The sequence below is a fragment of the Bubalus kerabau genome, chromosome 4 (genome assembly GCF_029407905.1).
Source record: "Bubalus kerabau isolate K-KA32 ecotype Philippines breed swamp buffalo chromosome 4, PCC_UOA_SB_1v2, whole genome shotgun sequence".
NCBI classification, from domain to species: Eukaryota; Metazoa; Chordata; class Mammalia; order Artiodactyla; family Bovidae; genus Bubalus; species Bubalus kerabau.
Genome location: NC_073627.1, coordinates 129,248,018 through 129,260,308, shown reverse-complemented (window position 1 = coordinate 129,260,308; position 12,291 = coordinate 129,248,018). Strand labels below are relative to the sequence as shown.

The 12,291-nt window shown below is 40.0% G+C and overlaps 1 protein-coding gene across 2 annotated transcripts in view; it reads right to left on the bottom strand.

The window, feature by feature from the left end:
• Positions 1–6,490: 6,490 nt before the first annotated feature.
• The window catches only part of TDRD7 (tudor domain containing 7), a 100,544-nt gene continuing 94,743 nt past the window's right edge, over positions 6,491–12,291 (bottom strand). For both annotated transcript variants that reach the window (XM_055578588.1, XM_055578589.1), the window contains 2 exons: positions 9,039–9,199; positions 6,491–6,974 (listed from right to left, as the gene is read on the bottom strand). In XM_055578588.1, coding sequence (XP_055434563.1) covers positions 6,754–6,974; positions 9,039–9,199 — 382 coding nt within the window. In that variant the 3' untranslated portion in view covers positions 6,491–6,753. The remainder of the gene's footprint in view (positions 6,975–9,038; positions 9,200–12,291) is intronic.

Sequence of the window (12,291 nt, the reverse complement as noted above, 5' to 3'; positions counted from 1 at the left end):
TTTCTTGTAATGAGAAATCAGGATTTACTCTTAAAAACTTTCATGTGTTAAGTATATTTATCCTGTACATTTTATCCTTAGTACTTACTTATCTTACAACTGGAAGTTTGTACCTTTTGACTGCTCATCCAACCCCCACTCCCAAAACAAAAAATGTTATCTTTTTTTCCTAGAGTTTATTTTTGATGTATAATTGACCTATATGTTAATTCCTTTTGCACAGCATAGTGGTTAGATATTTCTATATATTTCAAACTGATCACAAATCCAGTGATAATGTCACCATACAAAGACATTACATAGTTACTGACTAAATTCCCCACGTTGTACATTTCATACTTTGCTCATTTATTTTGCAGCTGGAAGCTTGTGCTTCTTAATCTCCCTCATCTATTTCTCTCCTCCCTCTATCCTGCTCCTCTCTGGCAACCACCTGTTTGTTCTCTGTCTATAACTCTGTTCCTGTTTTATATTTGTTCGTTTTGCTTTTCTAGATTTCACATATAAGTGATATCAATAAAGCATTTGTCTGTTATTTTGCTTAGCACAATACCCTCTAAATCCATTCATGTTGTTGCAAATGGTAAGATTTCATTCTTTTTAATGACTGAGTAATGTTCTATTGTGTATATGTGTGTGTATATATATATATGTATACCACATCTTCTTTATCCATTCATCTATTGATGGACAACTAGGTTGCTTCTGTATCTTGGCTAGGGGTGCATGTATCTTTTCAAATTAGTGTTTTTGTTTCCTTTGTATAAATCCTGAGGGAATTTGTTGGATTGTATGGTAGTTCTTTTAATTCTTTTGAGGAACATCTACCATTTTCCATAGTAGTTGCACCAATTTACATTGCTACTAACGTTTACTAGGCTTCCCTTTTCTCCACATCCTCAACAACACTTATTTCTTGTCTTTTTGATAGTAACCATTCTGACATGTGTAAGAGCTCATTGAGGTTTTGATTTGTATTTCGCTGATTAGTAATGTTGAACATCTTTTCATATGCTTATTGGTCATCTCTGTGTCTTCCTTGGAAAAACACCTGTTCAGATTTTCTGCTCATTTTTTAAAATTGGATTTTTTTTTTTAATGTTAGTTGTATGAGTTCTTTGCATATTTTGGGTTCAGTTCAGTTTAGTAGCTCAGTCGTGTCTGACTCTTTGCGACCCCATGAACCGCAGCACACCAGGCCTCCCTGTCCATCACCAGTTCCCAGAGTTTATCCAAAATCATTTCCGTTGAGTCGGTGATGCCATCTAACCATCACATCCTCTGTCGTCCCCTTCTCCTCCTGCCTTCAATCTTTCCCAACATCAGGGTCTTTTCAAATGAGTCAGCTCTTCGCATCAGGTGGCCAAAGGATTGGAGTTTCAGCTTAAACATCAGTCCTTCCAATGAACACCCAGGACTGATTTCTTTTAGGATGGATTGGTTGGATCTCCTTGCAGTCCAAGGGACTCTCAAGAGTCTTCTCCAACACCACAGTTGAAAAGCATCAATTCTTTGGCACTCAGCTTTCTTTATAGTCCAACTCTCACATCCATACATGACTACTGGAAAAACCATAGTCTTGACTAGATGGACCTTTGTTGGCAAAGTAATGAATGTTTCTGCTTTTTAATATGCTGTCTAGGTTGGTCATAACTTTCCTTCCAAGGAGTAAGCATCTTTTAATTTCATGGCTGCAATCACCATCTGCAGTGATTTTGGAGCTCAAAAAAATAAAGTCTGACACTGTTTCCCCATCTATTTGCTGTGAAGTGATGGGACCGGATGCCATGATCTTCGTTTTCTGAATGTTGAGCTTTAAGCCAACTTTTTCACTCTCTTCTTTCACTTTCATCAAGAGGCTCTTTAGTTCTTCTTCACTTTCTGCCAATAAGGGTGGTGTCATCTGCATATCTGAAGTTATTGATATTTCTCCCTGCAATCTTGATTCCAGCTTGTGCTTCATTCATCCCAGAGTTTCTCATGATGTACTCTGCAGGTAAATTAAATAAGCAGGGTGACAATACACAGCCTTGATGTACTCCTTTTCCTATTTGGAACCAGTCTGTTGTTCCATGTCCAGTTCTAACTGTTGCTTCCTGACCTGCATATAGGTTTCTCAAGAGGCAGGTCAGGTGGTCTGGTATTCCCATCTCTTTCAGAATTTTCCACAGATTATTGTGATCCACACAGTCAAAGGCTTTGGCATAGTCAATAAAGCAGAAATAGATGTTTTTCTGGAACTCTCTTGCTTTTTCCATGATCCAGCAGATGTTGGCAATTTGATCTCTGGTTCCTCTGCCTTTTCTAAAACCAGCTTGAACATCTGGAAGTTCACAGTTCACATATTGCTGAAGCCTGGCTTGCAGAATTTTGAGCATTACTTTACTAGTATGTGAGATGAGTGCAACTGTGCAGTAGTTTGAGCATTCTTTGGCATTGCCTTTCTTTGGGATTGGAATGAAAACTAACCTTTTCCAGTCCTATAGCTACTGCTGTGTTTTCCAAATTTGCTGGCATATTGAGTGCAGCACTTTCACAGCATCATCTTTTAGGATTTGAAATAGCTCAACTGGAATTCCATCACCTCCACTAGCTTTGTTCGTAGTGATGCTTCCTAAGACTCACTTGACTTCACATTCCAGGATGTCTGGCTCTAGGTGAGTGATCACACCATCGTGATTATCTGGGTCGTGAAGATCTTTTTTGTACAGTTCTTCTGTGTATTCTTGCCACCTCGTCTTAATATCTTCTGCTTTTGTTAGGTCCATACATTTCTGTCCTTTATTGAGCCCATTTTTGCATGAAATGTTCCCTTGATATCTCTAATTTTCTTAAAGAGATCTCTAGTCTTTCCTATTCTATTGCTTTCCTCTATTTCTTTGCACTGATTGCTGAGGAAGGCTTTCTTATCTCTCCTTGCTATTCTTTGGAACTCTGCATTCAGATGCTTATATCTTTCCTTTCCCCTTTGCTTTTCGCTTCGCTTTTTTTCACAGCTATTTGTAAGGCCTCCTCAACCCATAATTACATATATCATTTGTAAATATTTTCTCCCATTCAGTAAGTGGCCTTTTTGTTTTGTTGATGAATTTCCTTTACTGGGCAAAAGCTTTTTAGTGTGATGTAGTCCCATTTGTTTGTTTTTACTTTTGTGTTCAAAAGCCTTACCTTCTTAAAAGCCAAATGTGTTTTCCAGAACAAACCACTTAAACAGAAACTTAAAGTGTTTTAATTTTAAACATGGCTCATAAAAAGGAGTTTGTGTAGATGGAATGTATCTTTGGATTATCATAGGAAAGTTTCTGGTGGGGTAGAGCCTGTTAATATAAACTTCTTAATATTGGTGTACAGATCACTAATGAGAAACACCTTTGACAACTCGTGCTTCCACGAAATGTATTCCTACATTGCACAACCCTCAAGGCTGTAAGAAAATACTCTTGTCAAGGGGCATGTACCCTATATTTTTAAACAATGCAATGCTTTAATATTTCAGATTTAAAATTTTAAATCCTTTTGGTGGAATTGAACATTTGAGAAAAGGGCATACAATTTAAGTGTGCTGGTTCAAATTTTTATTTTTCTTGGCTGCAGTGGGTCTTTGTTGCTTCACGCAGGCTTTCTCTAGTTGCAGTGAGCAGGGGCAACTCTAGTTGGGGTGTGTGGGCTTCTCCTTGCGTGGTTTCTCTCGTGGTGGTGCACAGGCTCTACAGTGGGCAGGCTTCAGTAGTTGCGGCACACGGGTTTAGTTGCCCCGTGGCATGTGGGATCTTTCCAGACGAGGGATCACACCCATTTCCCCTGCATTGGCAGGTGGATTCTTAACCACAGACCACCAAGAAAGTCCAAAATTTTTATCATTCAAACACCTGTTGCAGGCAACACTGCCAGCAAAAGGCAACCTGTGCTCTTCTGGGTCACAACGCCCTCCTAAAGTTCCCACTTTCTTTACTCGTATGGTAATCGCTTCCTTACTTGCCTCTTTCCCCCCCCCCCCCCCCCAGTTTATATTCATTTGCTCAACTCTGTGTTTTAACATTAATCCATGTTGGTTCACATGACTGTAGTTTGTTTACTCTCATTGCTGCAGAGGTTTCCATTGAATGAATGTTACCAGTTTTTAAAAAGATCCATTTTACTATTAATGGACATGTAGGTTATTTCTGGGTTTTAGATACTACAGATGTTTAGCTGTGAACTTTCTTTACCAGCATCTCCCTGCACAAGTGCACACATCTTCAACACACTTGGAATTAACAGAAATAGAAACATTTCCCCCATTCCGGCACTTGAGCAGTGGTTATCTCATTGAGGTTTGAATTTGCATTTCCCTGTGTCCTATGGGTTGAGCATCTTTCATGTTTACGGTCCAGCTGGAGTTCCTCTTTTGTGAAGTGTTTGTTCAGATGTATTGCCCATTTTGCTTCTGGATAATTTACTGAACATATGTAATCTATTTTTCATGTGAGTGTGTGTATGTATATATCCTCCAATCTGTGCTTTGCCTTTTCACCTTCATAATAATGTGTTCAATGCACAGATGTTCTTCATTTTAATGTTGTCTAGTACAGTTGACCATTGAACAACATAGGTTTGACCGTGCAAGCCCATATACAGATGGACTTTCTTCAACAGAAAATACTGTAGTACTGCACCATCTCTGGACAGTTGAACCTGAAGATGTGGAACCACAGACATGGAGGAACCACATACATGAGGACGTCCAACTGTGAAGTCACACAGTAATTCCCCACAGCAGGGAGGGTTGGCACCACTAAACGCCCTCCCCTCAGCATGTTCAAGGCTCAGTCTTTTCCTTTATTGTTAGCACCCTGTGCATCCAGTTTAAGGCGTCCTTCCTGCCCCTGGATTATAAAGGTAGTGTCCTGTGTTATCTTCCTACGGTAGCCTTTCACTCTCAGGCTTTCAGTCTACCTGGAATTGACTTTTGAATATGCTATGAGGTAGGGGACAAGTCTCATTTGTCTGTCAAACTGTTTCAGCACTAGGTTAACTTTTCAGTTATATCAACAATTAATTGTTTTATTTTAAAAAGTAACAGAAACATTCCTAAAGTTAGTGAAGTAGTAGAAACCACCTTTTTCTTATCTGTAGACAATTTGAAGATATTTGTGGGTTTTTCTTTGGTTGTTGTTAGGGAAAGAAACCATTATTTAAAAAAAAGTTTATACTGCTTTATTTTACTTAAATATTTATGTATTGGGATGTTTTTATTTTATCATAAATGATTATTTAAATCACTGGGATAATAATTTCTGAATTTTGAATCACTTTAATTATAAATACTAAATGTAAATTTTAAAAAGCTAGAAAGATAATTTCAACACATTTTACATGAAAAATTTAAAACATCTGGTACTTTCTTTCTGTTCTTACCTTTCCTAGATGTTCACAAATAAAAATAAGCAAATGACTTTAAGAGTTTTTATCTCTGGCCCTGAAATCCACTCTATATTTCTAATTATTTAAGCATATCTTCACACAGAGGTCAACTAGCCTAAACTTAGTATATGTTCAAAATCATAATTTTAAGCTTCCCAGTCAAACTGAGCTTACCATCCTAGAATTCATAAGAGCCACTTGGGTGTTATCTTTTCCCAACTCACATTGTTACCTGGAACTCAACAGCAGTAGGAATATTTATAACACGGGGGTCATCAGATACTACAAATCAAGGCTCACTGCCCCCATCCCCACACATACCCAGCAGAACCAGTTGTCAAATATTTACCAGGATATGACTGGACAGATGACTAAGATACCTCCTTCCCTCCCTCCCTCCCTCCCTCAAGGTGCTCACAATCTATCTGGAGTGATTGGTGCAGACAACTATTGATATGGTAGGAAGCTCAGTGAGGTCTGGGAACTATGAGAGGTGGAGTTGGAAGTACAATGCAGTAGGAGGGGAATCGGGGAGTGGAACCAGATAAGCCTGGGAAGTCAGGGAGGATACCGACAGACAAGAATGATGGAGACAAAATGAGTTGCAGGCTGAGGGAAGACAGCAAGAGTGGTCTTGAGGGGAGGAAGGCTTGCTTTAGAACATCAGCAGTTCTGGATGAACATGCATGGGGTTTGGGAACCAGATGAAGGTTCAGTGTGACTGGTGCAGGGAGAAGCAGTGGACAGTGAGGTTGGGCAGGGAGATGGTTCTCAGTGCACACTGTCTGGGCAGTGAGAAGTCACTCGAGACTTGGGGTGCTCTGGGGTGAGGGATGTGCTGGTTTGCCTGGGCTGTTCCCCCAGCAGCACCACTAGTAGTGATGCTGATGTGCTGAAGACTCGGGAGAGACTTCACATGGTGTGGTGACCACCTGCTTTGGGACCCACCACTAGACTAGGGCAGGGTTAAATCATGAAATTCTCAAGCTAACTGGAGAAGAACTGAGCACAACAAGGAAGAAAACATGAACGGGAAAGGGAAAGGGGTCTTTAAGATCATAAAGCTGAGAAATTATAAGATAATCAGTTTTTGTATTGATAAACATTTTAATTCTAATATTATAGTAGTAATTCAAGTGCAATTCTCTTTGAAAGTCAACTCTGTTAAGACAAAACTTGTTAAATATCTTTCATCAAACATAAGCTTAAAAAAAAAAAATAAGCATATTCTTTTCAACTTCCCACAGCAGTCAAAGCCATGTAGCAGAGGTAATTTTTTTTTAAAAGCCTACTACATTTTTGTTATTGCTAAAAAATCTGAATTAGTTGTCAAGGTCTCAGAATCAGTGATTAATTGACCTTTGAAAGCTCTACCAGATACTCTGACATAAAATCATGAATCCAGATATCTGTGTCTGGCAACGATGTGTCCACTAAATAGACCGCTACTTTCCGGTCCCAAGGGTTAGTATTTTCTATAACTGTCTGCACCAGTGCCACCAGAGGTTTCTTCTCCACATGATTTCGAAACACCATCGAAGCCTCCTCAGACCACTGGTTACACTTCACTCCTAAGAGAAAGACAAGGATTCAAAGATCAATGAAGGGTCGAACGAGCCTTTCTTTGATCTGTTATAATGGAAAACTATTTAGTCAGTTGCGAAGTAGCTTAAGCATACCAGGTTAGACTTGCCTAACTGAAAACAGAGATGCCAAGCAATCTCAAAATAGTCTTGCTTACAGTTTTTCTATTCTGAATGGGGTTACTCCTGTAAACCTTCAATTACAGACAAAATTTCATTTGAATGTTATAAAATGAAGTTATAATAAAGGCTGCCCATTTTCCTAAAGTATATGTAGATAACAGACTGATGATGAGAAAAATATCAATATCAATGACATTTCTCTTAGTCACATATTTTTTTCTGATGAACAAGATAGAGTAAAAAAAAAAAAAAAAAAAAAAGAAGAAGAAGAAGAATCAATACACTTCCAGTGTTTAAAGTCACATACATCATCATGGTAAAAGCACTGGAATCAAAGTCTAGAGATTCAGTTACTATTCCCAGTCCTTCCTCTATGAAATGGTATGATCTTGGGGAAACCAGGTAATCCTTCAGGCCTCAGTTTACTTCTCACAAAATAAAGTGGTTAGACCAGATGAATTTAAAATCTCATGCATATCTATTATAAATCCTCATAACTTTTAAACTCGAGAGCTCAAGTTAGAGAATTCTGAATTAGGTTTTAAAACAAAACTGAGACAAGAATTATGTATTTTTCAAGAAATACTATTAAGCTAATAAAAATTAAGTTCACTTATGCTAGATTAGATAAACTATAAATTATGCCCCATAGTGATGAAGGTATAGGAGGAGTTTCATATATAATTTTAAAGACCTACCAGTGAGTGGGCTAAACTCTTGGATTATTAAGAACTTTTGATGAGGGAAGCCTAGAACAGTCTGTAAACTACTGCTTTAGTGATGGTAACAGAGCCTAAACCTCCCAGCATGGTTCGAATTCAGTGACAAGAAGCGGCTGTAAAGTCCCCTGCACAAGGAACACCAGAGACTGCGACCATGAAGCTGGGGGTGGGGATGATGGTGCCATGCACCCCTCACTCACAGAGACACCTTCACTGGAAGGTTTGACTGTCATGTTTAACAACAGGTGTTGACAGCAAAACCTGAACATTAAAAAGGGAAAATGAAAAATGTAACCATTAATTATTTAGAACTTTGAGTTCAGAGCAGATCAATGGTAGCCATGCCATGCATAAGATGCCAGTTTTGGTTCGCATCTGCCTACCATGAGAGTTTCCTTTGAAGTCTAGGAGGAGACAAAGAAACTGGCAAATAAGACCATCTCTATCTATCTATCCCTATCTCTTTAATAAAAGCTGTCAATAAGAATTTATATACACAATTGCTCTCATTTCTGAGATCAAGTTAGTTCTGCCACTACTAAGTATATGGGGTGAGTGGTGGGCAAAGAATGAGGGTGGCATATGTGGTCATAACTCCCCCATATCCCAGCACAGCAGGACACACAGCCCAGACGCTTGGAGATGTCGGCACCCCTCAGCCCTCTTGACCTCCACACCCTCTGCTAATGCTGCCAGCTGTCTGGGTAGAGCTTCAGCTAGGCACCCATGTTAACTACTGGTAGAGGGCACATGGAGGGGCCACCGACACTTGCACTGCTTTCACAGAAGATAAAACGAATCTCATCAGATACTATCATAAAGAAGTACAACTCTATGCCTATTAGTTTAGCTCCTCAGATTTTATGACAGTCAAGGGGCTGGTGTGAGTGTGCTAAAATCACACACTTCTGTGCTGTTAGTTGCAATGCAAATGTTGGCCATGAAAATGGTCAGATTCTACAAGCCAGGAATGTTTCATAATTGTGAAAGTCCATTTTGTAAATGCATTATAATTTACCCAATAAATTATGAAATATTAATCATGCAATGTTCTCCTCCTGTTGGTTGTTTCATTGTTTCCATTTGTTTACTTTGGTTAGTATATGTAGCTGTGGGCTTTTTCTTAACACTACGATAAAAGCATAAACAAGCCAAATGTTCAACAATACATTGGAAAACAATGATGTTCAGACTCCCCAGAACTTACCTGCTAACTGAGCAGTGACTGCTTGGAACGGCAGCTTGCGGAACATGTCCGCCAGGGGCTGCACTTTTCTCATGTTGACTAATTCGTGCTTGCCATAGTCCAGCTCGTACACGGACACCAGGCCATTGGTCAGGATTCCTTTTAAAAGCACCCTGTGCCACCTAGATGTGCATTGGATTAAAAGAGAAGAAAAACAAAGTCAACACTTGCTTTAAGGGCAACATTTTTTTTTATAAAAAGAAAAATATAAATGTCATTCATCAAAATATAAAGCTGTATTGTTATAGAAGTTTTTAGGAGACTGCTTCTTCTTTTTCCAGAGGTTACTATTCTCTGTTTTGCCAGTGGCTCATTTGATGGAATTTGTTCACTCAATACCCTTTTACAAGCCTCATGGAGCTGATAAAGGAGAACCACCTCTAAGCAGGAGGAAACAGTGGCATGGAGGATGACCAGGACAAGGCTAATGGATCCCTTCACTCTGATGGGGAGACAGGAGATGGCCACACGTTTGGAACAAGGTCCATGTGTGGTGGGCTTTCCAGGTGGCTCAGTGGTAGAGAACCCATCTGCCAGTACAGAAGACACTGGAGATGCAGGTTCAATCCCCGGATGGGGAAGATCCCCTGGGGGAGGAAATGGCAACCCACTCCAGTATTCTTGCTTGAAACATCCCATGCACAAACGAGTCTGGTGGGCTACAGTTCATAGGTTGCAAAGAGTTGGACACAATTTAGTGATGCCATGTGTGAAAGATAGAAAGAGGAAAGTAAGCCAGGGCTGATTCAGGACATGCAAGAGAAAAAAAAAAAAAAACAAAAAAAAACCAGAAGACTGTGCAGGGCAGGGTGGAGCAGTGAGGTGGCTACTGTGCAGCTGGAAAGTGGAGTGTGGAGGGATAGAGAGACAGTCAGACTGGGAAGCCAGGCTGGGAAAAGAGGACAAGAAGTTTTGAACACTGACTGATCTCTTAATTTTGCCAAGTAAGGAATTACAAACCCGAGATAACATGAAACACAAAATTTAATCCACCACCTAAAAAAAAGAACCTATAAAGGATAGGAGAGCACTGTGTGTGTGGGGGTGGGGGGAGGGAGGAAGAAGAGTATGATTTCAGACCTCAAGTTCAAGATGTGAGAAAGAAATTCACATGAATATACGTTCCTCCTCTGGACCTACATCATCTCAATCAAAATGAGAAAAACCTAGACTTCAAAGTTAAGGTATGAAGGACCATAAGATAAAGTCCTATATCTTGATCACATGATTAAAGAGCATTATTATACTAAGAAAAGGATGACTGTCGATAATGCCTAAAATGAAAGTGTCTCTGCTCCCGAAAGGTGTGGGTCAGGCTCTGCCTTGGGCAGCAGACCCAGCCACCCCTTGAAACAAGATCATCAGCCACAAGCCCAGTGGAACAGCAGCCTCATCACTGCAACGCACGCTGGGCTGGGGCTGGCTGGAGCAGCCGATTCTCCAGCCAGGGCACACTGGGCGAAAACAGGTACAGGAACCCACACAGGGATGCTGTAGCACTAACGCCGGTAAGAAAGCTGCAGAGACTGACTTCAAACATTCTGTGTGATTGAGTTTCTGGGACGAACTCCAGAAGCCTTCAGGTCAGCCCAAAGTGCAGCAAGCAATAATCCATGAACCACAGAGACAACAGGGACACAAAAAGGTGTCATAAAAAGTACATGAGCTTTGGGGGCCAAACAGACCTGAGCTGGTGTCCCACCTGGGCCATTTTCCCATCATGTCACTCTGGGCTCTTCATTTAACCTCTCTGTGCCTCAGTCACCTCATGAGTAATGTTTAGTTTTAATTTACTTGCAGAAATAATACATTTTAAGTACCTAACACATTCACTTGGCATATAACAGGCACTTGGCAAATGGTAGCTATTATCATAAGTATTATTCAAATGAAGAGAAGCTGTGCAAATAAGACTTAGATTAATCTGAAGAGAAATTTCCATTTGTGGAAATGCCAGTTTGGTGCAGGCTGCTAATTTGTGTAAGTATAAAAGGAGATGAAATCATTTGGCTTCCACCAATATCACTGTCTTTAAACCGTACCAGGGAAATGACTGACAGTGGTCTGTGCTTTCAGTCTGTAAAAAAGAGGTACACAGCAGTGAGGAGAGACCATCAGAAAACCCTACATGTTGCATTTCTATTTAGCTTTCAACTTTCAAAACTAACAGCTTAAATAAGGCTTCAGTTTTGACTACATTACCAATTTTAGTACAAGGCTGCAGGTGGATCACCTGGCAAGTTTACTTAAAACAGATTCTGGGGTTCCACTGTCAGAGATTCTGACTCAGCAGTCCAGGGGTGAGGAAGGGGAGCCTGCATTTTTAATAAGTTGTCTAGTCCATTGGGTCGCTAAGAGTCGGACACGACTGAGCGACTTCACTTTTACTTTTCACTTTCATGCATTGGAGATGGATATGGCAACCCACTCCAGTGTTCTTGCCTGGAGAATCCCAGGGACAGCAGAGCCTGGTGGGCTGCCGTCTATGGGGTTGCACAGAGTCGGACATGACTGAAGCGACTTAGCAGCAGGTTATTCCTCTATTGTGGTAACTGTGGAAACCACTGTAATCAAAAGTATACGTGAAATTCCTAAGTTTTAACTTGACAGACCTGAGAGCAAAGTTTAGTAAACAGTCCTGGGTTGTAAGCAAGATACAAGCTGTAAGCACTTTAAATGGATTCAGTTTGTAAAGTTTCAAAAAATATTAGACAATCTCTTCCTACAGATAAGGCATCCCTTGGTTATCTAAGACAAGTTAACTGATCTAACCCAAGAGTCCTGACTCAGCAGAGCTGTCAGACCCGTGGAGGTGTCGGGGTGGAGTCTGAAGTCCTGAATACAGTCTCCAGTGTTTGGGTTCTCTTCACAGGACCCTTCCCTCCAATGGGACCTACCCACCGCTAGTCACCATTAATCTGCTCCTCAGGTAACAGTGAGCATCAATTTGGCTTTAACTGTGATTAAATTATCCAACAGCAATTCTGAAGGGTAAATTTATACTATGTTCCTGTATTGAAACCCATTTATGCTTATGACTGTAAATAACATGACACAGTAAAAATATTTTTTTAAAGATGAAAAGCTGTGACATATAACTTGAATGCTTTTCAGAATGAGACTATTATACTTTTCACTTTTGAGTTAAAAATTTTTTTTCCTCCCACAAAAATAACAAAATTCTATAAATGCCTATGGTTAAGGTATTTATCCT